We start from the raw sequence: 27,970 nt of genomic DNA, 5'->3' as shown, positions 1-27,970 counted from the left end.
ATTACCTACGCACCATACGTAATTACCAATGCAGAAAACAAACTGGGTTTCTTGGAACAGTTGCGTCAATTAGGATAATTGACAATCTTGCAAATCTCCCTCTTGATGCGATGGCATAGGAGCCACTGGTGCTGTAGTTTTACAATTACTCTCCATCTAATTAATGGCCCCGGCATTAAGCCGCTGCCAAGCCATTTGTCGTGTTATTGATCTTCGCTGCAGTTCAAGTCGGACAATAATATTTGTCTACTTCAGCTCCCTTACCGATAACCTTTACTCTCATGTTTCTGCTGTCAGCCAGACAATGTAGGAAAATCAACATAATGGGTTTAATTGTGTGTGCCTCTGCACTCTTGTTCTATAAAATAGACTTCAGCCGGTGAATCATTAAGCTTCCATTTCTCTGTAGACTTGTCCAAGATGAAGACCAATTCCGCCCTGCGGCTTAAGTTGCATGAGCACAATAAATGCGTGGTGGTCAGCCGCATTTCCTACCTGAGTCCGTTTTCTTGGTGTATTTTTTACTCTGGCCTCGGATAATGAGGATGAAAACAAGGAGGAGGATGAAGATGAGGCCGACCAGAGCAATAACGACCAAGAACCACCACTCCTCGTAGAAAGGAGACACTTTCTGGGCTGAAAAAAAAAAAAAAAAAAAAAAAAAAAAGAAACAACCATTGAGAAGCATAAACATTCAAGTAGAGTCAATAAAATGCACAGGTTTAGTTATAAAAAACAAAACAAAACAAAAAAAACAGTATCACTGACAAATGAATTTCTTCCAGTAAATCAAATTAACAACTAAAAATCATATTATGTTAACAAAAAACAAGATGATGTGGTTCAAATATAATTTTCTATTAGTTTTGATGATTATGCAATACAACTAATAAACACCCCAAATTCGCTCAGATTAGGAAATTATCTAGGTACCACTAAAATATTGGAATGTTGGCCAAAAACCATTGACTGACAAGTGCACTTTTAAGCAGAATTTACCTGATATGGAAGGGGACGGGGCACTGGGGGAGCCATAGCCATAATCGTTGACCGCAATTACTCGAAAGTCATAGGTGACCCCTTCTCGAAGCATTTCCAGATTGAGCGTGTACGATGTCACTTCTTTGGGAATGTCTTTAATAAGAATATCCCACAATCCTTCATCTGTTTGGGCAAAAAGAAATGTTTACAGAAACCAGTGGCGCATCGCACAGACTCAGTAAGGTGTGGTCGCTCACCAGAAGGTCTGGCCTCAATCACGTATCGCGTAATGGGCGCACGGCCTTGATCTCCACTTGTCCAATGCAGAGTGAGGGCGGAGCCATATCGTGAAATAAATGGCTCTCCGGGAGGACCGGGGGCTCCTTAGGAGGTAAAAATAGCCGGACATCATGTCACAGATGTTCTTCAAAGGCTTTATTGCTTGACATGAGAGAGAGAAACCAGCGATACATAGCAGCCTTATCGGACAGTACCTTCGCCAGGCCCGGTAGTGATGTTGGCCTCCACTTCAGGGCCGTACGTGAGCGTTTTAGCCCGAATGCGGAAGTTGTAAGTGACGCCGTCTGCCAGGTCTTTGATCTTCATCCACAGAGGAGAGCTGCCCTTTACATCCACCGTCACTATCTTACTGACACCTGGAGTGCGAGGAGAGGAGTCTGTACAGGAAACACTAAGACTCTAGATACTGCTTTCAACAAATCACAGAAAACCAAGCTTTGAGCAAAGATCAGAAATAGTTACACACAAGACCAAAAAGGCAACCGGGGACAGGAATATTTGCATGGAAAGCAGAAAAAAATGTTTTATTTCCAGGAGCTCTTTAGTTGTCAAGAGAGGAAAAGACCAAGAGATATTTATGTGTTTATTGCTTTGCTTGCTTCACTTTGTGCTCGCTACCCAAGGGACGACAGCGGCTTTAGTTCGGCTTTCCTAGTCTGCTCTCAATTACTTGACAATCTGGTCAAGGAAACAACACTTAGCCAGCTATTAACCATGTTTCTCGCAGTAAAAGAGGAAGCTGTAGAGAGGCTCACAAGAGCATTCCAGCGTAATTTATCAGCCTTGCCTTACACGTTACTGCAGGGTCTATACCCATCTGCAGCAAATTAGAACACAAGCTTAAGCAGCATGATTTAAAAACGAAAATGGTTAAGAGAGGAGAGGTTGTAAATCACTGCCTGAGAGAGTCATCTGAGGAATGTCAAGAGAAGAGGAACGCTGTCAGGCTAAAGGCGGATTTTCCTCACCGTCGACTGGAGTGCAGGGCTCATAAACCAGACGGTAGCCTTCGATGATGCCGTTGGCCTGCTTCGGCTCCCCCCAGGACACGTTCAACGAAGTTGTGGTCAGCTCGCTGAAGTGGATGTAGCTGGGAGCAGTGGGTGCTTTTGACAGAAGGATAAAATGTAATTACAGTCAGATTCCTCATTAGACTTCAGTGCCTCGCAAAAAAGGATTCCAGTCAATTCCACTTTTCCACATTTCGTCATGTCGCTCCCATAAACTCTAACCTAATTTACTTGAATTTCAATTTGAAGTCATAAACGGACACAAAATAGTGCACAGTGGGAGGAAAAGAAGAGATGGTTGCTGTTTTTCTTTCCCAATTTGAAAAGTGTGAGGTAAGTCGTATTGAGTCCCTTTCCTCCAAGGCCTTAAAATAAAACCCAGAAAGACCAATTCCATTAAAACGTAACTTAATCAGTAAATAGTCCACCTGTGTATAATTTAAGCTGTGCATAAATACAACCGTTCTGGGAAGGAATGAAAAGGTTTGTAAGAGGAAAATAGAAAGGAAACAGGCATCTGACAGGCTATGGATACAGTTTAAACCAAAGTTAGGTTATTATAAGGCAATAACCTAAGCTTAAAATATCTAACATTCAATTTGTACCAAAAATGAAAAAAATAAAAACAAAAACAAAACAATGGACACATCATGCTGTGGGGATGCTTTGCTGATTAGAAAATAAATGAAGCAAGATTCAGGGCAATACTTGGGGAAAAAAAGCGTGTTTTCAAAAAACACCTTTGACAAGGACAACGACTTCAAACACACAACTGGAGCTACAATGAAATTGTTTAGATCAGACATCTCAAACTATTGTTTCTGGAGCCCTGCTGTCCTACAGTTGTCAGATGTTTCCCTCATCCAACACGTTTGAAAAAAATGGCTGATTTGTATCCTCAGCATGCAGTCAAGTTCTACAGAGTCCTACTGAGACTTTTTTTTGTTGAAAACCACCATATTCCATCAGATTTGGGTTTGTGGATGTAATGAGACTTAACCTGAAAAAGAATACCTTTACAAGTGTTGCAAAATTATCGCACTCTTCTCTGAAAAAATGTAAGCCATTTCAAAGTACATATTTATTTTCATAACATGTAATTGATGGCATCGCAAAAACAAATTTTTATTATTTTCCATGTAATTTATCATTTAGGACTTATTACTTTAAAAGGGGGCAGTAAACACGTCTCTCCATTTGCTTTAAGCATTTCAAACAGCGACGCGACTTTATTTTATAATGAAAAGACGTTGAATTGCACCGAAGGGCAGACTGAAAACACCACGAGACGAAACAAAGAGACACAAGAACAGCAGAAAATATTCAGCCGTTGTTTCTCTAAAGGTATTCTACTAGATTAAGCATATTGATTTATCATTTGGATAAAGGAGCCTGTGACTGGAAAAAGTCGACTGCGGCTTAGAAAATCAGCCTCCGACCTTGAAGAAGAGCTGTGAGAGTTCTGCCTGCTGAGCCAACCCCGATTCAGCTGAGTGTCAGGATTTAGCCGCAATTCAGCAGAAGGAATGAAAGATCACAAAAGCTTGTATTGGCTGTGTTCCCAGTGCTCAGTGGTGAAAAGAGCCAAAATTCCAGACAGTGTTTTAAAGTTCTCAGCACTTTCTAACCTTTATCAATGTCATAAGTTTCAAAGGGCACAAAAGACCAGAATCATCTTGACTGTAAACATTCTTTTTTTTTTTTTTTTTGCTGAAATCCCACAGGAGGGAATCTAACTTGCTTCTAAGCAAAGACGTAAAATTGTGGCCAGAATCTAATCAGCACCCATCATTCTTGATAGTCCTTTTTTCATGTTGTTCTACTGTTCCTCACTGTGGAGTGTCCTGAAATAATAGGCAAAAAGCCTCTGATCTCTCATGCTATTCCTCAAGAGACGACACTAAACTGCTTAAAAAAATAATAGCATAAAGCTTCCTGCTGAATTCAAGCAGTGGCTGAGTTTGCAGTGTTCCAGTAACTCAAAAACCCCTATGAATTGACTTTAAAGTCATCTATTATTCTCTTTATAGGCTTCTTCTGGGACTACATCATATAACCCACATGAGAACCCTACACAGTGTCTAGATCTGGAGAGGGGGTGGGGGTATCACTGAGTGCAAAAACATTTGCAAAGTTAGCATTGGGTTGGAAACGTATGAGGCTGCAAAGTGGAGCAGGATACTGAAAAAAAAAAAAAGAAAGGTTTGGCACCAAAATAAATGCCGGTGGTCTATTGAATAATCTTATCCGCATTTGCACCTGCTTGCTGAGTGCGCCCTCTGGTGGGCAGGGAGCGTGGCCCATCCCCTGCAGCATTGAAGGCTGCCACGCTGATCATGTAGGTGGTGTAGCCTGTCAGGTTTTTAAGCTTCACCCCGAGCTCTGGCAGGAAGAGAGTTCGCAGGCGCTCCGTCTCGTTCTGGAGCTGAAACTCCCAGAAGTAGATCTGCGGACAGAGTCATCGCATGGCTTTCTGGCGGGACGTCAGACAAATACTGGAGGCACAATTGAAAGCGCGCACAATCCTGATACCTTGTAACCCTGTATGTCTCCGTTCTGAGCATCCAGAGGAGGCGGGTCCCAGGTAACGTCCAGCTGAGTAGCTGTTGAAGACTGGACCACCACGTTTTGAGGAGGAGCGGTTGGGACTGGAGGGAAAAAGGGAGAAAACGTTCAACGAGAAGCTGTTTATGTTTGTTTAAAACCTGAGGAATAATAACTGGAGGTAAAACTGGGTGCAAACTGAGAAATTAACCCTACCCGCCTCTCCGACAAACACTTCCTGCGGTGCACTGCTTGGACCCTCCCCAACCGCATTATACACGCTGAGTCGGATCTCGTAGCGCTTGTGTTTGTTCAAGTCTAACAGGGAAGAATGCAATGTGGCATTGTAATCGAGCACTTAAGAGTGCAAAAAAGAGCAAAAAACTGAAAATAAAAATCCAGGAGAAACACCCATTCACACGGCGAGATAAGATCACACCCAACACAGACAGCAGAGCGGTTCAGAAATATAATGCAAACTGATCAAAAGACAGGACTGTTGTGGAAGCATGTGGGAAGACTTGCCAGTGATTAAAAAGAAGGAAACCATGCTGAAATAATGACAGGGCAGCTTGCAGAGATTAAAGTCTCTCACACACACACACACACACACATGCACACACACACACACACACACACACACATAAATGAGAAAAAGCGGTGGGTACAGCTGAGTGGGAGGATGCTGCTGACTATTGCAGTAAATAACACAAATGCACGACTTTGTGGGAATAATATTCACTAAATGGTATTTAAGCTAAAGGAGAGTGATGGGAAATCCACAAGGGGCAATGTAAGACTTACTGTCGAGTTCATACTGGGTTAAAGAGGATTCTGTCAAGTTTCTGACGCTGTATGGAGCTGGGAGGTCGGACGCAACATAGGAAATATTGGGAGATACGAGAATTTTATTATAATTATAATTTTTTTTTTGAATAAGACAGATGCAAAAAAGCATGTCAGTAATATTATTAGAGCTTACATGTGAAATCAGCCCAGGTTGCAGACGGACTGTTTACTGTGCGGACAGAGAAGCTGCGAAGGCGATCGTAGTGCAACTCCCTGTACCTGACTCTGAATCCCAGCAGAACTCCGTTTAAGTGATCCTCTGACGGGGGCTAAAAGGAAAATGAGATCTTCTTAATGCATAACATCTTAATATTACGAAAGAATTGCCAGGGGGGCCGGTTGGTGTCATAACAAGGATAAAATATCGGATGCCCTTAAAATTCTGAATCAACATTTGAAACGAGGCAAATCATCCAGCAAATACCTGCCAACGAACCAGTACGGACGTGGTGGTGTGAGGAGTAACAGACAGTATGGTCGGGGCTTTGTCTGGAGCTTCACAGGATTAAAAGATATGTTAGCAGTGCTGACATGTTGTATAGGACAGCTTTTGTAAAAAAAAAACAACATAGTGTTGACAAACTATACGCTGTAAGAATTCAGAGCCCACTGATTCACATGAAGAGTATTTTAGTACAACAAAAGGGTCCTGAAAGTAACAGCTTGTTCTGTCCACCGATGAAGGTTACTTACTGTCCTGTAGTGTAGTAATGGCCTCGCTCTCCTCGCTGTATTCGCTGTCTCCAATGTCGTTTGTGGCTTTGACTCGAAACTGGTAGGAGGTGAAAGGCTTTAACCTGTAAACAAGAGGAAAAAGTCATTTATAGGCGGACGTTACACAGGCGTTTAAGTAAATCTGATCATTTAAGAAATTCAATTTAAAAGGTAAAAACTCAAATACAGATTTATTTCACATATATACATATGTTTAATTTAGGTTACAGCTAATCACACCTCAAAATTTTATTCTTTGAGCATCAACTAAAGTCAATGAAAAAAAAAAAAAAATCAATCGAGACATTGTATGTCACGGCTATGTTACGGCTGTTGACTTGACATTTGTCCAACAGACAGTAAATGACCCGCTCCACAAGGAGGGTAAGCGACAAAAGGTCATTGCTAAAATTGGATCGCCTTTGCACACCGTTGATGGAAAGTTAAGTGGTAGGAAAAACATGTCAGAGAAAGCAAGCAACCGAATATCTGCAGCCTTCAGGGGACTGTGATGTATTCCACATTCGAGAGTTTGACAGAGATTGAAAAGGTGTGTCAACAATCACTATTGCAAAAGCTGATTCAGTCAACTGAATGGTCAGTCAGTTCGACTTGACTGGTCAGCAAACAGGCCAGATCTGAATGCCATAGAAAGTCTGTGGACCTCTGTCAAGGGACAGATGAGAGGCACTGGACCCAACAATGAAGACCAGTTGGGGACCATCAAAGCAACCTGGACTTCCTTAACGCCTTAGAACCACAGGCTGATCGCCTCCATGCCATGTTATATTGATATAATAATTCATGAACAAAAGCCAAGACACACTGAGGCCTATGCTTATATATACCATGCAACACATATATTACTTTTATTATTATGATATTTACCTGTCCACTATGTAGGAGTTTGTTTCATGGCTGACTGATGCCGAGTGAACTGTCCAGTTGCTGTCCGGCAGCTCTCTATACTGCACTGTATAGTAACGAACGGGAGATAGGCCGTCGCTGCCTGGTTCCCATGACAACAGAACTCTGCGAGCCTGGACATCTTCTTGAGGAACGACGGGGCGACTGGTGGGTTGAGGCCGAGCTGAGGGGCACACGCACACACACGCACACACGCACGCAATCCCGCTTAATCTAAATATCGAGATGTAAATACACTTTAAAAACACATTTGAGCTGCAGTATCTGACTCTCACCTCTTTTCTCCGTGGTGACCACCAGAGCCTCTGCGGCCTCACCCCAACCTTTGCGCGTCTGAGCGGTGAGACGGAATATGTAAACCATTTCGGGTTTCAGTGCGGCTGCTGTGTACTGTCGCGCGCTGGGGCTCAGCACATCCACAGTGGCAGCGTTGCTGTTCGAAGAGTTTCTTCTATAGGTGATCTGATAAGCTGAAATATGTGAATGGGAGTGAAATCAGAGTGTAGAAATGTGGTAATATAGTTTAAAATTAAAACATAAAGGGACATTTCATGGAAATCAAATGTCTAACAATTTAGTCAAAATGAAAAGAAAAAAAAAAATCTAATTTTGGTCGTGAAAATGTTTCTTTGTCTGCCTCGTGTTACTTTAGCAAATATTTTCCTTGTTTTATGTTTTGGTCCTCCATAAATGATTTCACGTCGTTTTTGACTTTCAGGACTCCTGCAGCCTTTTGAACCCAAACGCTATTTAAAAATGCAACACAAATAACTCTCCACTGCCTCGCCCGACCGCGTAATCTTACCGAGGATGATGCCGTTGGGCTGCGCAGGGGGCTGCCAGATGAGTCTGACTGAGGTTGTTCTGACTTCAGGGAACAGAATGCCAACCGGAGGCCCTGGTACTATCACACATACGATAAAATATAAATTATTAATAGTCCTTGGAGATTTCTCTATTATGAAACAAAATAACCTAGCAAAGACAGTAAGAACATGTTTTTACTTAGACACAATGCGCTAAAACTTTAAGCTTGCAGGGAAAGCCGCAACATTTTCAAAATAAATGTTGGCACACAACTATGGTTTATTTATTCACGTATTTATTTATTTATTTTTAGTGTCGTGTAAGCTTAGGAATTTTTTTTATTTTATATAAACTCATAATAACCAGTATCAAAGTTGTGTAGAATATAACAAGTCAAAAGTTTTAATCTATATGAAAACAAGGTAGAAACAATAAAAAATAAAATAAATAAATACTCTGAGACAAAAAAATACATTAAAAATAAGAGAATATAGTTAGAATGCAGTAAAAGTATGACGCATAGATATTTTAACAGTGCTGAACATTTGACTTTTTCATATTCAAGGCATAACAGACCACACCCACTTGTCTCTATAGAATGGACTGTAGCAAATATTATTAAATAAGCTATTCCAAACCAGCAGTTTCCAAATATTTTATTCCAAACTATTGGTTTGGAATGAAATCAACATTTTGATCATCTAATGTCCGATTTGTAAAAGTCGTGTTTACCATCATCCAGTGTCCTCTCTAGAATAGGAGGCGAGCTGCTCCTTCCGTCTCCGATTCGCGTGAAGGCCAGGACTTGGATCTCATACAGAACATACTTCCCCAGACCAGTCAGCTGGACACTATGACTGTTGTTGCCCTCTACTGTCCAGAAGTGGGGTGCTGTGTCCGAGTCTTTCTCCTTATACACAACCTGAACGACGCGGAAGATTTACAATAATGTGACTTCTAAAAAAGAAAAAAAGAAAAGAAAAGTAGTTTGAAATAGACGAATGTCAAATTAAAATGACCTTGTAGCCCAGGATGAGTCCGTTGCGGTCTGCCTCTTGGACTTCTCCCCAGCGCACGAGGATGCTGCTGGAGGTGGTGGCAAATGCCGACACATTTGTGGGGCCACTGGACGGCACTGCAGTAGAAGACTGCATTGTTTTACTGCCGTTCAATAATAATTACAGGGTCTGAGTTCTCTACATTCACTCTTAATCCTCCTCACCAGACTCCCTGGTCCTGCCATGGACTGCTTGGCTCCAAGGTCCTGACCCGATGCCGTTGACAGCCTGAACTCTGACCTCGTACTCCGTCCACTCTTCTAAGTCCTCTATGGTGAACTCTCTCTCCAGCCGGTCCATGATGACGTGAGACAGAACGCCCCCTTTTGATCCTGCTTTGAAGTACTGGATGCGGTAGCCGACAAAATCTGGATTGCCATTGTATTCCCACTCTGGAAGAGGCTGAGAGGATTGTTTTTTTGTTTTTTTTTTACCTTCCCACTCATGGTTTAAAACCGATATGAATTACTTCTTCCTTGTCGGGGTCCATAATGAAGTAATAACACATGAGAGGCTGCACTTAACAGCAATTTAACAACGCACGAAAGGCATCAACAAAAACTGTGAGAGGCAGTTAGCAGTTTATAAAGTGATGCTTTGTGCTTAACCCAGTTAAAACAGAACTGCAGGACATTTATATAAGGATAGTGATTCTCTAAAGTGTACACACATGCCTGGTAAAATGCATTTTTTTCAATGTAAAAATTACACTTTCTTCACATATGATCTTACACATATCCTGTAAATTTCTAGTAAAAAAAAATCACAAGGGTAAAAAAAAAAAAAAATATATTTTTATTTCATTTTTATCTTATGTTGCCACCTGCCATCAATTATAGTAAATCTGATAAACCTGGAATGTATAAATCTGGAGAAGTTTTGAAGGGTTGAGTGGGAAGATTCTATCAAATCAGGATGTGTGTTAGACTCCTACCAAAAAAAGACTAAATGCTAATTTAGAACAAAATGTGGTTCAAGAAGATCTTCTTGTGTGCACAGTTGTGCTATTGAACATTTTTGTTTTATATTTTAAATCTCAGTATATATATAATCTTTTCAAGTTTCCTGCTTCTTGACATTTTAATGGTGTCCGTTATGATTCAACTTTAGGTTTTCTGAACAGCAGCCTAAAGAAAGCTGGAGGTTTTATAACGTCCAGCTTTAGTGCCGGTCATTAAGCTACGTCATCAGCCTGCAGAGCAGATTCCACTGCTGACAACCCCCTGTTTCTGTAAATCCAGGTAGATCCGCTCTTTTTAATCTTGCAATGGCTTCAGTGATATGACAAATCTCTGTGACTCATGTCTTAAGCACCGGTGCAGGGATGGTAATAGACAGATGTGGTAAAGAATACACAGCCAAATGCTGATGCAGAAAGCAGGCATCCCAAGGACACCAGCATGTTCAGCTTTCAACATCCCTATCAGTAATATTGCATGTGCTCATTTATCTTATTAAAAAAAATAAAAGCCCCAATAGTGCAAAAACGAGAGCTGAAAAAGTTACTGAATGTCAAACTTTATAATACCTAATCACCTAAATCGAGTTTTTACTAAGCTTATCTACCAACTCAAGGACATTTTGCCAATTTCCTTTTTAGTCCCATCATTACATTTAAAGCATATACTCAAGAGAGACGTTAAAAGAAAATAAGCCATTTCAAATCGTTCATCGCAAAATCTGAAGAATGTCCCTGAAAATCTAATTAAACTACCCAGTGTCGCGCTGCTTTTATCAGGACCAGTAGGCAGTGAAGTCTTACCACCCAGCGAAGCCACAGGCTGGTCTCACTGGCTGTGCGCAGGGTCACGTTGGCAGGGGAGATGTCTGGAGGAGCTTGAAGCGTCTGGATCTTCCTGGACGGCTGACTGGGAGGACTGGTGCCAACAATGTTGACCTGACGCATCCTGAACCTGAAATAAATGAAACCTGCTGTTAGCAGACATAACCTCTCAGCCATCCATACTGTTTAATATGAAAAGGAAAACAAACAAAAAAAACCCTCACATAAGATAGTCACTGTACTTTAACAATGCTATGACATTGAGAGTGCCTCCAAAGGTATTCATATGCCAAGGACATTTTGCATAATGTCAACTTTGTATTAAAATGACACTTTATGACAACAGTCATAAATATTCATGAAGGCTTATTCATGTTCATGACAGGTGTTTATGACAGTGCCATGTCAGTCTTATTCAACCCCTTTCAAATAAAGTGTTACCGGATTATCTTAGGTTTTGTTATGTTAGAGACAAAGACATATTTTCATGTGTGAATATGATTGGGATTTTTATGTGAGACAACAATACAAGGCATAACTGTGAAGTGGAAAAACATGATTGATCTAGGTCTCTAATTTAACCTATCAATACTTTCCAATGCATCTCTGGCTTTACTATTTTTGTCCTGCTAGGAGGTGAACTTTTTACTGTCCACTATGTTCTCTATTTTTTAAATAATGTTCCTTTGCAAACATTTGGATCTTTCATAGAAGAACTCTATTTAAACTGAATAATTACATAGAAATTAACACTATTTCCAAATTTTATTTCCGAAGGCAACTGTCTGCTCTGAATTTTATTTAGGATTATCAGCTTAAAGTGGACACAATATGCAAGCATCATAGCCTATCCCAAAAAAAGAATAAAGATAAAAATAAAAAATCAATGTGTGTAGAAAGAATTGCATAATTATCCTTTCAACTTATAATAATATGCTGCTTTGTGTTGGTCCAAAACATCAAATCACATTAACGTACATTGAAATTTGTGATTCTAATAAAACAAAATATGAAGTACCTTTAGCAAAGTCATTTAGAACCTTTTGTGATATACTGTGTTTTTAAACATACAACTTAAAAAAAACGGTAGTACCAAAAGGCAACCAATTTAAACTGAGGAGTAAAATACGGGGCGGAAGAATAAAGACATTTTCAGTTAAATTTGAGTGAAGTCGGGAGGATGCTTTTTATATGCATTGCATGAGTGTAAGAGTTTGTTGGTATGCATGTGTGCACCTGTAAAAAGTGTAAGGGTTTAGGTCGAGGACCTCCAGCGACCTAGCATCAGGTTCATTAGCCAGCTCCTGAACCATCAGCCACTCTTCGTTTTCCCCAATTACACCAATCTGAAATGCACAGGGAAATGAGCTTGCATAAGCAGCTAAGCAAATGAAACTGACAAAAAAAAAAAAAAAAAAAAATCCAGTTAATGAATGCGCTGCTGTTGGAAGTTAAAATAAAGGTGAATTTTGTCTTACCTGAGCTTCAACCAACCAGCGAGAAATCGACGTCTTGCCATCATAGCCTGGTTTGAACTGCAGGCTGACCGAACGTGGGCCGATGTTAGAGATGGCCAAGTTGGTGGGAGGACCGGGCAGCTCTGCTCAAAGAAGATTTAGAGGGAACCAGCAAACAGATCATGTGTCACGGCAGAAAAGAAGCCGGCTTCTTGTCCAATCAGTTTCTGTAATTGTCATGTCACTTCTCAGCTCTCATTAGAACACTGACCTGGAGGCACACCGGACGATATGGTCGATGCGGAAAGCTGACCTTGGCCTTTGGAAGTCATGGCCGCCACTTGAATGGTGTAAGTAGTGAGTGCAGTGAGTCCTGTAACCTTATACTCCTGAGTCAGGTTGGGCAAGTAATGGGTCACTCTGGTGTTGGTCCTGTTGAACTCCTCCCAGGAGATACGATACCCTGGAATACATTTTAAAATACTGTAACATAAACAAAAACAAAAAACAAAAACAAAACAAAACAAAACAAAACTGATCTTCTGAGATTTCAGTAACATAAAAAAGGGCTCTGAAGTGTTCACTTCAATTTCTTGAAGTATTGTCTTGTTACCACCACACATTTCAATCTACTTTATTAGGACTTTATATGACAGACCAGCACAGAGACGTGAATAATTGTGAAGTTGACCTAAAATGACACATGCCTTAAGAAGCTACCTCATTAGTGAAAATAATCCACGAGTAGGATTTCATCTCAATACACAACTGTTCTGTGAAGACTTCAGAGGTTTTTCTTTTTTTTTTTTTTTTTTTTTTTTTAGAAATACATGAGGGAACAATCAGGATTATAAAGATCAAAGTACAACATAAAGGTTGGTGATAAAGTTGTAGAGAAGGTTAAAGCAGAGTTAAGTTATGAAACACATCAAAAGGGGAAAAAAACAACAAAAAAAAAAAAACGTCTGTTCGGTCAATCCATCATCCAAACATAAAAAAAAAAAGAACAGAGTAAATCCAAATCTACTCAAGCGCCTAAACTGAGAAAGTAGACAAGGAGAACATGAACTAAAAACAAAGTCAGGGTGTAATTGGAGGTGCTAGAAAAAAAATAAATCAAAAGTAAGACATGCAATCTACAGGTGCATGGAGAGTGGCAAAGATCTGGAAAGGTCAAAACTCCTGTGACAGTTGAGGTACTGAACTCCCTCTCCCTCTACTTTATTAACCAGCCAACACATTCTGGTTGGTGATAAAGGGGGTAGTGTTGCTCACATCTTCACCTCAACAATATAGTACATTGAAGTTTGTAACGAGACAAACTTGGAAAAGTTCGGAGGATTTAAGTCATTTTGCAAAGCACCGACACATTACACTTTTTAGCTACCTGTAAGGATGCCGTTTTTCTCTTGTGGCTCCTTCCAGCTGACCTTTAATGACGTGTCCAGGATGTCTGTGAAACTAAGGTGTCCTACGGCACCTGGGGCTAAAAACAGAACAAGCAAAAATCGAATCAGGCCCCAAAACATCACTCTTTTCAATGATATTTTAGTTAAATTAAATCTGAACAAAACCTCGCATTTAAACAAAAAATACATACTATCCTCATGTGTTCGTATCCGCTGAGGGGGGCTACGGGGCCCATCTCCAGGGGTAGTGAAGCATAACACCGAAGTGTAGTATTCTGTGAACTTTTTAAGGCCAGAGATGTAACCCACATGCACGCTGTCCTGAAAGTTGGGCCGCACCATAACCGCCGTGACCTCGTTAGAGCGACTGGGTTCCCATGCCAAGAGCTGGAAATGAGGCGATAGAAAACACGGAACATTGTGCAAGTAATTAAAAATAATACAAAAAAAAAAATAGAAGAAGTTATCGCAAGCAATTAACAATAATTAAGCTCATGACAAGCTGAATAATGAGATTTTCAGCACAATGATATATTATTAGTTCTTTATCAGATGAAGGCAAAAGACTGCCCTGCTACCACTAGCCACTAGAGTGCACTAGTTGACAGAACGGAGGTGCTCACCTTGTATCCTTGGTTGATTCCATTGATAAACTGAGGACTTGGGGCACTCCAGGTGTAACGCACAGTGGTGGAGTTGACAGCTTCAGCTTGTACGTTTCCCGGTGGCACAGTGGGCACTGATCCAAAGAGAGGAGAAAACAAGAGATTCAGGGAGGCATAGGGATTAGAGAAGACACGGGGAGACAAGCAAAGAGATGAAAAGAAAGAGGAATAGTAATGAGATGGGGGTGGGGGGAAAGCGGGACTTGGAATTTTACAAGAGCTATTCTTTTCAGACCGGACTTCCATTCGAAGCGTGAGAATCGGGGTGAGGGAACCTCGATATTAGCTCATTTGGGAAGGTAAGAACACGGCAGTCGAACGGGGTGTGAGAGCGACTGCCTCAGGCGGCTTCCAGGTAAACCCTGCAGCGGTTTGTTTGAAGTGAGCACGCCATCCTGATGTAACACCGGAAAACAGTTAGTGAGTTGCACATTAATGACGCTGATGGGACCATATCAGTCCTGATGTCCTCTCTGAATTCTCTCAAAATCCCATCTAAATGTTAACACTGATCCAGATTTAATTATTCAGGGGAATAGAAAAAAAAAAACCAAACAAACCCAACAACAATTGCTGAATGTTTAGCTGAACAACGTAAACACCTATCTTATTGGCGTTATCCAATAAAACAGCTCAGATGATGAAATCCATTTTTTTGCAGTTGAGGCAAAATATACAAAAAACTAAACACTTAAGGTTTTTCCTAAACACCAGTCTTTTGTTTTATAAGAAATGTAGCACCACATTAAAGCTTATTAAGATCTTTGACTTGTAAATTAAGCGGGTATCTCACAGAGAGTGTTAATTTAAAAAAAAAAAATTCACAACAGAATCCATTATTCCTGAAACATGTGAAGTATTTTCTAATCTGACTGTGACAGATTGGCAGAAATAAATGCCATTCCTTTACTAATAACAACAGACAATGTGCAGTGGAAGAAAAAATATTTTTCAGTAGGTAGAGGAACTCTTACGGGCGCTTTATTTATTTATTCATTCTTTTTTGTGTGTGTGAGCACCTGAAAATATTTAGTGATGCACCGTTTTCCTTGAAACACTTGATTTACCATGACAGGGATTCACAGTTATGAGTCTGTTTGGTCTTCCAGAATTTTAAAAGGCCTAAAAATGCATAAAATATGCAACGCTTGAGGTGTTCCATATGGTAAAGGCTGTTGCAGGATTTCAAACTACATATTAACTTTGATGTGACTGGCCAAGACATTTACCAAACCAAGCAAAGGCCGGGTTGTCAGTATTCCTTGTTTTCTTGTTTGTTCGAAGCTTTTTTTTTAATTTTTATGAATCGCTCCTATTAGTGTTCAGATTTATACTCAATAATAAAATGCTATTGACAGTCACTGTGGGAATGTGCGATTTAAAAGGCTGAGCCTCATTATTTTCTAAAAAGCCAGGCATTTTGAAGCTTAGCTCCTTCTGGAAGCAACATAGATTTTGGTGGTTTATAGTAACTGTGACTCTGATCCTCACAAGAGAGAGAAAGGAAGACGAGTATATTTGAATCAGTAGGCATGACGGTACCACGGCATGCGAAAGGAAAGTTCTAATTACTTTACTCAGCATGAACAAATGAAGAACAAATCATTCTAAACCAAATCCTTAAGAACCATGGAGAGGTATGACACAAGAGTGACACTTGTCAGCCAAATTAGCATTTGGTTGACAGGATTAATTAAATATGTTCTAAGAAAGTCCAACAAACTTTTTTAATTATTCGTTATAAATAAACATTTCTCAACTCACAAGTTGTTACAAGTCTGAATATCATTGACAAATTATTTGGCCGTAGATTAGGTGCATGTTTTGGCAGAGCGTGGTACAAGTTAAACATAATCAAAGTTTTTGAACCTTTTGTTTTAGTACTAAAACTGCGTAATCCAATATCAAATTAATACGATCCAGTAAAACAGTTGCTTGGCTGAGTAAATTAATCCAGGAACCAGTAACAGAGTAAAGATGTGGGTAAAGTTTAAAGGAGGGATAGATGATAAAATATCATCAGACATACCCTGCAGCGCTGTTCAATCCAATTTTTCACAAATGTAAAACCTATGGCACAGTTGCAAATCTGCAAAGACATGGCCGTCCTACACACGGAAGCAGCCAAGATGGTACCTGTGGAGGAGCTGCAGAGATCCACAACTCGGGTGGAAAAAATAGTCAACACAACGAGCATTTATTGTGCACTCCCTACATCAGGACTTTAAGGAGGAGTAGCAAGAAAATCATGGTTGAGAGAAAGTCTTTAAAGTTTGCCTCAAGTTGAGAAAGAAAAAAAAAGGTAAAATCCCCCCCCCACCCCACAAAAAAAAAAAAAATAAATAAATAAAAAAATACATATAAAATTGTTGTTGGAATTGATCATTTGGTTTCCAGGGAGCTAAATCTCCGAATGATCGGGGAGATGGTCTTAATCAATAGTTCTTCTCAGGTTGGCGGTCGTTCAATGTTTTCTTTGAACCTTACCTGCTTGTTTAACTAAGCGTGGACAAGGTACTCAACCATTTTTAGACGAATGTGTTTCTTTTGTTTGTTCAGCCAGTTAACTCAGATCCATGAATCATTCAGATATAAAAAAATACTCTCCTAAGCACAAAAGATGAATGTCAAGTGTTGTGTCCTCAAACAGCAGATAACAAAGCAAACAACTGTACAGTGCAGTAAAGAGGTTTTGCTCTCTTACAGATTTATTCTCACTTCCATATTATAGTTTTGTTAACCTTGTTTCAGCTCACCAAACAAGGCTTAAATCAGACTATAACATCCAGAGTTAATAAAATATGCAGTTTTCAAATGATAGTTTCATTAATTTTAGGGGGGGGGGATGACTATAGGTTGCAAAAAAACGCCATCAAGCATTTGAAGTAACTGCTAATTAGTCTTTTACGTCACTGTGGAGGAATTCTGCCACCATGTTCAATGTAGAATTGCTATAATTCAACCACATTGGAGTAATTTACATGTAGAATCCTGGTGTGCTTGAAATGACTGTCCTGCTACAATACTGAGCTCAAGATCATGGCCAGGCATTATCCTACATAATTTGGTCATTGAAAGTCTAACTCATGGTTCCACTGATTAATCGTCATTGTGATATTAAATCGGCAATGAAAACCGTCTCACTGAAAGTCTTGATGGATCATCATGATGTGTCCTGCCAAATGTGTAACAGGTTTTTCTGATCTTTTGGTTGCATTGGTTCCTTTGCAACCAGCTGGAAAAATCACTGATGGTAATTGCGGTAGGCAGCAACTCCGGGGAAGATTGACCACTTTTCCATCTTTTTTTTTTCAATTTGTGGTTAATGGCCCTCATTGTGGTTTGCTAGAGACCAAAAGCCTCGGTGAATCGTTTTGTGAACCTTTTGCAGACTGATAGATATTGCTGATTTATTTCTCATTTTTTCTTGAATGTTTTCTAGATCAGAGCATGACCTTCTGCTTTTTGTAATGGAGATCAGCCTACTTCCTGATGTCAGAGATGTTATGTTTAATTGATGTCCTTTTTCTAAAGGTCTGGCAGTGATCAGGCCTGGGCGTGCCAAGTAAAACTGAATCAAAAATGTTGAAAATCATAGATAATTTAGGATTTAATAAAGTGGGCTAGACTCATTTGGAAAGTCTCCTCCCCCTCTAGTTAGATCATCTTTTAAAAACAGCTTAGATTATTTTAGATGACTCTATATATATATAAAAAAAGAACTACAAAAAAAAATCTATATATATATATATATATAAAAAGAACTACAAAAAAACCAAAAACAAAAACAAAACTGACAGAAATAATCTTCTCTTCTGGTTGTTCTAAAGCAGCACCAACCAGCTAATTCCCAAATAGGTATTAACTGAAAACTAAGGTGATCAACTCCATTAAAAATATGTTTTCTATATTTTGTCACAAACTTTACGGAATTCTTAACACAAAAAATAAAAGCAGAAACTTCAAAACAAAGAAAAAAACAACTTAACACGCTGTGAGTAATAAGGTAATGAACTTTGTGTTGTACAGTGTTGCAGCATCTATAAAGATGTTTTAGCTTAAAAAAAATGCTACAGGGCAAGCAAGCAATGTCTTTTCAACTCTGCTTTTCTGTGCTGACTGCAAACTTCTAAAATAAGCAACATAAATAGTGCTGCCTTAACGATGTGGGCGCTGGTGTGTCTTTCTTAATGCTACTGCGGTGAAAACTCCCAAGAAAACTCCTAATTTGATCATTAAAACCAGATTACTGCATTAAGTTATAAGCACAAATTTCATGCTGCAGGCTGAATATCAAGCCCCCCCACCCCCGACAAAAAAACCCCAAAAAACCCCACTTAAACATAAAGTAAATGGAATATGTAAAACTAAATGAACTGCACTCCCTCTAAGTAGGGAACTTTTGATCCACATAAACAATCTTTTATTTGAGCCAGCACAACCTACAAGTCCTGTTTTTGTTGCTCTTACCTCCTTGCAGGGTCCACTCTGTGACTTTATGGCTATAGACGCCTGTGCCTGCTCCGTTGTAGGCTGCCACCTCAATCTCATAGTTTGTCCAGATGATGAGGTCCTCCAGGAGCAGGCTGCTCTGGTCAGGGTTGGTGATGTTTTTCATCTGACAATCGACTGGAAGCCCTGACAGACAATACCTGGCAGCAGTGGGAGTAATTGATGGACGCGGGAGGCAAGGACAATATAGTCAGGCAACAAGATTAGTAAGATAAAAAAAAACATATATATATATATATATATATATATATATATATATATATATATATATATATATATATATATATATATATATATATATATATATATATATATGCATCTCATTGAGCTAAATTGTTACACAAAAACTGGCATTACATTTATTAACTCGTCCAAACAGCACTGACCCGACTGGGCAACTATCCTTGGAAAAGAAAAAAGAAATGGCAGGTTTTCTTACCTGATGATGTAGCCTTGAAGAGGCCCATTCTGATGGCTCTCTGGGGGTGGCTGCCACTGGATCATTATAGACTGATTGGTGCGGCCACTTGCGATGACAGTTTGAGGTGGTGCGCTGGGAGGCTCCTCGGGTAGAGTCAGTCTACAGCGAAAAAAAAAAAAAAAAGAAAGCAAAAGAGGAAAGAGAGGTACAAGAAGAGACAAGGAGAGAAGCCATGCATTAATTATCACACGTTTCTGCATATTTCTATCCCATTTCATCATAGCGCATCAAGTCATGATAAAGCCTTGCTTTTGTATTTCTTTTTTTTTTTCTTTTTTTTTTGGAAAAAGCTCCACGAAGAAAAGTTGTGGAAGTAGGGTCGTGTTTTAGCCTAAAACATATTCCCCATACTGCTGTCCGCAGAGGGACCACTCGCTGTGGCAGAGAAAAGATCAAAGAGGCCTTGGCGAAAGTGGAGCAGCACGATGGAGAGAATGATAGCGAGGAACAAGAAGGAGAGCTCCATGAAGATTTTTCTTTTAAGTCAATTTAAGATGACATCTTGATTTCTTCCCAACGTGCCGGAGCAGCCCCTCTGGAGGAGATAAAGCAGAGTGTTTAGGATCAAAGAAGTGCCTTGGAAAAGTGTTGCTCTCACAGATGCAGAAACCCCCCGTCTCCGTCTTCTCCCCTTGTTTTGGCGAATTCACCAGGGGATTCTGTAAATGAGCGCTGGTAACAAAAGCACTGTGATGGTATGTGGTTGCTTTCACTTGCAGGTGTAAAAGAAGGGAATGTTGACAAGGGCCATGTCAAACAGTTGTGTGTACAGGCGAATAACATCAGATCCTGTTTGAGTTTGCCCTTTATGAGATTGTTTGGTCTCGCTAATCGACAGAATCCACCTGAGATTCTGGGTCCGCGCCTCTTCAAAGCCTCGGTTTATTTCACTCGTGAAGCACAGCGACGACAGTTAATATGAAGGAAAGAGAGGAAGCTGGGTCAGGGCACCCATCAAATCTTCTCAAAGCACATTTTAAGCTCATTCACACTTATATCTTGAAAAAATATGGTCCGACCGAAAGCTGGTTCATCTCTCCCTCAATTGCGTAAGAGCGAAGATTTGGGGGGGAAAAAAAAAAAAAAGTGGTCTTACAGGATTCTCTATTGAACTGCCAAGATAAAATCTAGGGGGAGAACGAGTTGTTCCAGGGCAATATAAGCCCTCCAAGTGCAATACTTTTCTCCGGACCACTGTTCAAATTAAGTTATATAGACTCCGATTGGTGTTTTAGGGATTTTTGAGCACCCACCGATCCGTCTCTTTGCTGAACTGTCCTCTGCCGACGTCGTTGACAGCACACAGGCGGAACTGGTAGGAACGTGCTGGGATGAGGCCGCCGACAACCACCCCTGTCGACTCAGGCTCAATGTTAGCCAACAGTACCGTCCAAGGGGCATCTGAGATAGAAAACATGAGACAAAGCGAGGTGTGAGCAAAACACACTAAATATTAAAGCGTTTTTTTTTTTTCTCAGGCTGAGGAAATTTTCAGGAGCATCTCCTGTGTGCAGGCAAACTCAAATTTGAATTCTGTGCTATATTATTGCTTCATTTTCTGTAATAATATTGCAGTCACCTATACAAACAAGTCATTTATTTTGCATGCACTCCCTCTAAAGATCAGATTGCAATTCAATTATCTAAAACCCAGATCCCATCTGCATCCTCAGATCCATTTTCTTTTTAATGAGTTGTCATTTTCTCAATTTAACCAAAGCTTAAATGAGAAATGGTCGAACAATTTAGCCTCTACGGGTGAAAACATCATAACTTTGATTTTATCCGGAGGAAGAAAGATTAAAAAAAAAAAAAGGAGATAGGAGCATTGGACATCAACACAATTTAGTTCCCATGGAACCGATGGGTGAGGCAATTCAGTTACACTGATTGCAAAAGGCATGAAAGGATGCAGCTGGCAATTTAAGGGAAACAATAGAGACGTAATATAATAAAGGGGCTGCAAATTTGTACATCACACAAGAAAGAAGAAGAAACTTGACTTCTGAAATTACAAACAAGAAGAATTTAAAGTGAAGGCTTACTGTTTTCAGAGACCTCCATGGTATACCGGATCAGTGGGCTGTTGCCATCGAAGGCCTGGGCCCACGTGAGGTTAATGGCTCTCTTTTCTGTGCTACTCAGGATCGCCACCGGGTTCTCTGGAGCATGAGGCAGTTGCCTGTATGCACACGTGTGTTTATGAGAAACAAGTGATCAATAATTATCATGTGCTTAAGTGTTTTGAGTTTCTGATTTTGTGTGATTCCTGTAAAGTTTCTCTCAGATCTAAAAAAAAAACAAAAAAACAAAACAAAAAAAAAAACAGTGCACACATAAATTTAGTTTTGTTATAATTATTAATTCAGACAGGATAAATAACAGAACTAGACAGCTAAGCTGAGAGTCTTCCATTGTAGATTTTAAAGGTGTTTCATCGATTGCAGAGGGGAGCGACAATAAATTGCAACAGCGAAGAAAACAGCCATCAATCATTACCTCCCCAGACTAAAGTAGGGAAGGAAAAAAAAAAGGAGAAAAAAAAAGTCCAGACATCAAGATCAAGATCAGTTAGATAAGGTGCAGACCTGACTCGGAGGTGGGCACTACGGGAATCGTTGCCCCCCACCGAGGTCACCCTGCAGGTATATGTTCCGATGTCGCCCGACCACGTCTGGGAGATGTGGAGGGTCCCGTCAGGATCCAGGCGCAGGCGGGGCGACGAGTTCACGTCAATCACCGAGCCGCTCTTCTCCCACACATACCTGGCAGGATTGAGAAGCGTGTCAAACGCACATTCACCGGGACACATACACCGGCTTGTGCCTTTCCACTCTTTACTCCCGAGTGTTGTGACAGTAAATCTGTTTTCCTTGTGTCAGATCATACGGCAAACACAGAAGCTGCTGACACTGATGAAAAGCCTTGTGAAGTGGGTAACAAAGTGTTCTGAATGTGGAAAAAAAAACATCTCTCTCTCTCTCCGTCTCAGCCGCACATACAGCGCACATCATATCATCCAACCATTCCACTCCATGTCATGTCAGACATCCACCCGCACATACGATCCCTCTTATGCATGCATCGAGGCATGCAAGTGCCACAAGCCAGTGTGATTAATTGCAGCTATTCGGGCTCTCCGGCTAATCTCCTCTGTGTTGCATTTAATTAAAGGCGCTGTCTGAGGTTATTACGCTGTTTACATATTCATCTGTTTACCCTGCAATCTGATCAATGTCGCAGGCCCACAGGTGACAGGCACTCTAATCACTGGGCTCCCAAGACGACATTTTGCTCCCTCAGAGACAGCTGCGTGTTCTCCGTCGCGCTCACGACTGACTCAGAAGCGAGGCGAGGCCACGAACTAATTCCTCAATCCGATCTTCAGTTTCCGAATCTCCTCGCTGGAGTCTTTCCAAGGCTGGATTACCACAAGATAGCGCCCAGATTTCATAAACTAATTAAATCCACTCTCGGTTGAGTTTGTCTTCCAGATTGAAAATGCTTCATGGTAGATCAGACCATCAATTTGGAGCGCGAATGAGCGAAAGTTACCTCATGGTGACGCTGGGGTCGTGGGTCACGCCACAGGTCATGACAGCCTTGGTTCCCTTGATGACACTCTGGTCTTGCGGTGGTTTAGTGATGCGGGTACGTGCTGTGAAAAGACCCAGAGGCTGGTGCTCAGAGACCACATGTTTGAACAGTGGATTTAACAGAGCTTAGTGGACTGGATTTTATCTTTTACTCGGTGTATCTCGGAAGCAGGATAAATCATCGCAGTAATTTCAATGGGTGTTTTGCAACGGCTGCTCAAGGACTGATAGTTTGCATTCATTTACAGTGAAAAGATTATGTTACCTTAGTGATTATAACTAGAATATCTTAAAAATTAGCGGTTGAGTGTATTACTCATAATTTCCTTTTGGAAATGAAGGTCTTTCAATGAGTGACCTTTGAAACCTGAGCATCTCTTCTGCTAATTTTTTATTTTTATTTTTTTTGACATCTCTATGAGAAATATTGCAACGAGAACCTGGTTAGGACAACTTTAAGGCAAAATTCTGCTCTTTCCGCCTTTATGTTATGATACCAATGATACTCAAAAGAACTTTCTTTTTATTTGTAGCAAAATACTTTTACTTTTGCATACTTTTACTTGTCTCCTTTTCATCAATTAGAAATAAACCAGCTACAGGAACAGGATTGCTTTCTAAAAAAAATTGACCGATTTCAGTTGACGTTTTAGCTTGTATTGTAATGTGGTCACACTTCATGTGTTTAAGTCACACCTGTGAGGTGATGGACAATGTTGAGCAAGGTGAAGCAGCTGAACCAAACAGCAATAATGACTTTTTTTTTAACCTGAAATAGTTTTTGCTAGTACAGTGGCACTCAAACTACTTTAGCATCCCTGAACAACTTCCTTCTTTTTTGACTGCTTGTCAATGAGATTGGTATTTTTCTTTTCCTTCCTTCTGATGTTGACTAGAAAGGATTGGGCTCATTATACGGAGCACTATCTTTCCTACCCTGTGTAATTTTCAGTGCAAATACCGAGCGATGCAGCAGGTATGCAGAAAACTGTCAGGATTTCAGCGCTCAGAAGCTTGATTTTGAAAGGGTACATTTTTATCTTGATTAAATAATGATTTTCAACAGCATGGTAAAACAAACAGAAAAATGATTTGGTCTCAAATAGAAAAAAAAGGCTGATTTTACAGAAAAGTATCTGCTTTAATTTACTGAGCTATTTGATTAGATTTCTTTGAATGAGTGGACTACTTTAGTTTCACTGACATCTGATGCGAAACGTATATTATGAGAAAAATAATGATCTTTTTTTAATACTTACTTCCCCACTGTATTGGTGAAGACATTTCTAATGCCAACTGTGGCTATTCGAGCGGGTTAGACCTGCTTCATTTAAGCTTACCCCACACCACGAGGTCAGCTGAGGCCTCATCAATGCCCCGCGAGTTGCTGGCCATGCAGGTGTAGGTACCGGCATCAGACAGGTGGGAGGGGCTTATGAGCAGGCTGCCTGACTCAAGCAGGGTGAACCTAGGCAGCTGGACTGAGCCGCTAGCCAAGACGCGTTCACCTGCAGGGAAGGGGCAGGAGTGATTGATGGTTTCGGAAGGAGGACAGGGAGCAAAAGAGGGGAGGACATGGTGGGGCACACGGAAAGAGCGATTAGGGCATTGGAGAAATGTCAGAGTGGCATAATAGGAGTGTAAATAGTGCAACAGAAGTAAAAAGATAAAGATTAGCTGGGGAGCATTTATATTGTGGATCTTTTCTGTAGGTCTTGTGTAACTTTGGCAAGTAAAGACAAAAAAAAAGCTGCATAATAACCGCCCCACAAGGAAGCTCACACTGTTAGCCCACGCACCTTTCTGCCAGGTGATGGCTGGGCGCGGGGCTCCTGAGGTCTCACAATGCAGAATGACTGACATGCCATCAATCACCGCGCTGTCAGAGGGGCCAGCGGTGATGTTGGGAGCAATACCTGGGTGGGATCAGCCACACACACACACACACACACGCAGACACACACACAAAGAAGCACGCATATATTTAAAGAAAATCAGGTGAGACAGAAATGATAATGAGAGACATAAACAGCTTTGTCCCTAATAAAGCAGGCGGCAGCTGAGAGCTTAATAGACTTGACAAAGAGGGCAGCCGTCAGGTCTCATTCCCAGCGACAGCTCCAAGACTCTGACAAGCCGCTCTCATCTCACTGCTTCTCCTGCTCAGAGTCTAATTCAAAAAATAGGGCAATAATTGCGCAAGCTTCCAGTGTTAGAAGTCTGTCACTGCCATGGCGATATATAGATAGATGGGTGTCGGAGAGAAGATGGGGAGCGCGACGAAAGAGGATTAGAAATAAGACAAGAGGATCAGATTTGCGAGTTCGGAAATGCAAAGACTGAGGAAGAAATGAGAATTTCCAAAGAGGCGTACTTGTAACGGCCAAGTAGGTGTTTGTCTGGATTTCTCCTGCGAGATTGCGGGCGAAGCACTGAAACATCCCAGTGTCGTCCGGCAGGAGGCCGTTGATCTGCAGGCTGCCTCCAACCAGCACCTTGTACCTGGGGATCTTCACTGGGCTGATAGGCACTGCATCTTTATACCACATAATGTCTGGCTGAGGCGTTCCTGCAGAAAAAAAGATTTACCTCCTCAACATGATGTCTACTTGTTTGTTTTGGTTTTTTTTTTTTGCTAGATTTTTATGCTTTCTTTGCCTTTCGCTCATCCAATAGCAGAAGAAACTGACTGACCTCGTGCCTGACAGGGTATATCTACCACCTTCTCCATTTCTGCGGTGATGTGACTTGGTGGCTCTTTTATGAACACAGGATATTCTGTTTCAGAAGGACAAAAGCACAGCTTCTTTAAAACATTTTACAAATGATCTTGAAAGCAAATTTTCATTCAACCCTTCTCTGTCGTACACAACGTCACTTAAATTACTCGTGGTGGTCTAAGAATCTGACTCTAAATACTCTCAAGACAGGAGCGAGCATGCTGAGGCAATACCCAGCTGCTCTGAGTGGGACTGAAGTGACAGCTGTGTTTTAATTACCAAGAACATGCAGGTAGGCGCCAGCGGTGACCGAGGGGACGCTGCTACTGCGAAGAGATGCCTCGCACTCGTAGTAGCCGCTATCTCTGACCGCAGGCAAACTGATCACAAGCCGGCGACCAAAATTCCTGATTCCTGTATTGACCACTACGCCGTCTTTCCTCCAAGTGATGCTCATTTTAACAAGAGGCCTAAAAGAGAGAGAAAGAGAGAGACAAAAAAAAGATGAAAAGGAAGGGGGAAAAAAGAGAGCAAGAGATAGAGAACGTGACATTAATACAAACTTTTATGCTGTTTCAAGGTTAAAGAGCGTTGAGGGTGAAATTTGATACATCTGTCATTCTGATTAAATCTTTGAATTGGAGATAATAGTCAGAATTCAGAGCCGGGACCGCGCGAGATAGGGAGAGCAGAGCAAAGCCTTGAATCAAAGGGAAGAATGGAGGAGAGGTACAAAACGAGAGATGTGCAAAACACTTTTTCGATCATGTTCAAACAAAAGATTTCCGGACTCATTTAAATCACAATATCTGATGTTGAGGAGAGATAAAAGTAGAGATTCGATCATCTCCATGTATGTGTGTATATATATGTATATATATATATATATATATATATATATATATATATATATATATATATATATATATATATATATACATATACATACATGTACATATATATCTATACATATACATATATATATATATATATATATATATATATATATATATATATATATATATACTGCTCAAAAAAATAAAGGGAACATTTCACTTTAATTTTGTGTGTGGCTCCAAATCCAGGCCTCCATTGGTTAATAAATTTAATTTCCATTGATGATTTTTGTGTGATTTTGTTGTCAGCACATTCAACTTTGTACAGAACAAAGTATTCAATGAGAATATTTCATTCATTCAGATCTAGGATGTGTTATTTGAGTGTTCCCTTTACTTTTTTTGAGCAGTGTATGTATATATATATATATATATATATATATATATATATATATATATATATTTTTTTTTTTTTTGTCCTTTTCCCTCCAACCGCGTTTCTTTTTGTGAATACTTACCTTGCATTGGCAACGCACTCCATGACGGCATCATTTCTTCCCACCGTTACCGTGGTGTTCTTTGGAGGGATGATGATGGAGGGGGCGATGGGGTCTGCAGGTCCTCCAACATCTATTGCATTCATTGAAACACACACACACACAGACAAAAAAGTGAAACCAATCTATAAAAGCGCTCCAACATCTGATGTAGCCTGTGCATCTGCCTGATGCAGCCAGCTGAGCATGACTGGGTCCTTACACGTAGACTGACAGTCTGTCACTATCGCCAGCAGGCAGCCAGTTTTCTATAAGCCAACTATTAACACCGCTGTCTGTACTCTAGGATCCTCTTTTTGTGCCCCACACAGCATTTCCCTGTTCAAGGTGTTAGACCAGGTGTTAGAAGCTATTATGTAATGTAATTGAGACAAACACAAAAAGCGATTAAATGCAGCACCATCACTCACTGGTTTCACGGAGCCTCCAGCCATCCATCGATTCACTGCCCTCAATCAGTGATCTCTCTCTGAATCTGATCTCATTTCTGCTCCCCTACCCCACCCCCCTCCAGCCCCGCCTCCCGGGAGGAACGGCTATGGGCCGGTGAACTCATATGGTGTTTGAGTGATTGCACGCTTACGGTGTGCTGTACGCGTGTGTTGTGCGGCCATGTTTTTGTGGGGTGCTCGATTTTCAGGGCGAGCGCAGGTTAATAAGGTTCCTAATCAACTTTTTATTATTAGTAATGTTATTCCGTGCCACCTCATTGTGAGTCTCGCCCCTTCATGGCTCGGTGTTTAATCTCAGCAGCGTTGTAACAA

At 40.7% G+C, this 27,970-nt stretch overlaps 1 protein-coding gene across 3 annotated transcripts in view; it reads right to left on the bottom strand.

The window, feature by feature from the left end:
- sdk2a (sidekick cell adhesion molecule 2a) overlaps positions 1-27,970 on the bottom strand; it is a 46,709-nt gene that overhangs the window by 6,306 nt on the left and 12,433 nt on the right. For 2 of the 3 annotated variants that reach the window (XM_088008395.1, XM_088008396.1), the window contains 36 exons: positions 27,168-27,279; positions 26,093-26,283; positions 25,788-25,871; positions 25,468-25,662; positions 24,434-25,009; positions 23,053-23,155; positions 22,086-22,262; positions 21,543-21,679; positions 20,751-20,898; positions 19,456-19,596; positions 18,975-19,156; positions 14,463-14,578; positions 14,031-14,226; positions 13,818-13,916; positions 12,702-12,893; positions 12,452-12,573; positions 12,210-12,319; positions 10,953-11,103; positions 9,355-9,592; positions 9,152-9,267; positions 8,865-9,054; positions 8,131-8,229; positions 7,601-7,795; positions 7,287-7,488; positions 6,378-6,481; positions 6,109-6,179; positions 5,818-5,953; positions 5,640-5,696; positions 5,052-5,153; positions 4,824-4,939; positions 4,551-4,737; positions 2,250-2,387; positions 1,476-1,637; positions 1,239-1,364; positions 1,000-1,164; positions 496-636 (listed from right to left, as the gene is read on the bottom strand). In XM_088008395.1, the coding sequence (XP_087864521.1) occupies positions 496-636; positions 1,000-1,164; positions 1,239-1,364; positions 1,476-1,637; positions 2,250-2,387; positions 4,551-4,737; positions 4,824-4,939; positions 5,052-5,153; positions 5,640-5,696; positions 5,818-5,953; positions 6,109-6,179; positions 6,378-6,481; positions 7,287-7,488; positions 7,601-7,795; positions 8,131-8,229; positions 8,865-9,054; positions 9,152-9,267; positions 9,355-9,592; positions 10,953-11,103; positions 12,210-12,319; positions 12,452-12,573; positions 12,702-12,893; positions 13,818-13,916; positions 14,031-14,226; positions 14,463-14,578; positions 18,975-19,156; positions 19,456-19,596; positions 20,751-20,898; positions 21,543-21,679; positions 22,086-22,262; positions 23,053-23,155; positions 24,434-25,009; positions 25,468-25,662; positions 25,788-25,871; positions 26,093-26,283; positions 27,168-27,279 (5,577 nt within the window). The remainder of the gene's footprint in view (positions 1-495; positions 637-999; positions 1,165-1,238; positions 1,365-1,475; positions 1,638-2,249; positions 2,388-4,550; positions 4,738-4,823; positions 4,940-5,051; positions 5,154-5,639; positions 5,697-5,817; positions 5,954-6,108; positions 6,180-6,377; positions 6,482-7,286; positions 7,489-7,600; positions 7,796-8,130; positions 8,230-8,864; positions 9,055-9,151; positions 9,268-9,354; positions 9,593-10,952; positions 11,104-12,209; positions 12,320-12,451; positions 12,574-12,701; positions 12,894-13,817; positions 13,917-14,030; positions 14,227-14,462; positions 14,579-18,974; positions 19,157-19,455; positions 19,597-20,750; positions 20,899-21,542; positions 21,680-22,085; positions 22,263-23,052; positions 23,156-24,433; positions 25,010-25,467; positions 25,663-25,787; positions 25,872-26,092; positions 26,284-27,167; positions 27,280-27,970) is intronic. The other variant, XM_088008397.1, reaches the window with a different exon arrangement.

This window comes from Poecilia mexicana, unplaced genomic scaffold, assembly GCF_051168715.1.
Source record: "Poecilia mexicana isolate PSO_F unplaced genomic scaffold, ASM5116871v1 scaffold_8, whole genome shotgun sequence".
Classification (NCBI taxonomy): Eukaryota; Metazoa; Chordata; class Actinopteri; order Cyprinodontiformes; family Poeciliidae; genus Poecilia; species Poecilia mexicana.
Note: the sequence above shows the minus strand (reverse complement) of the source record. Positions and strands in the feature narration are given on the sequence as shown.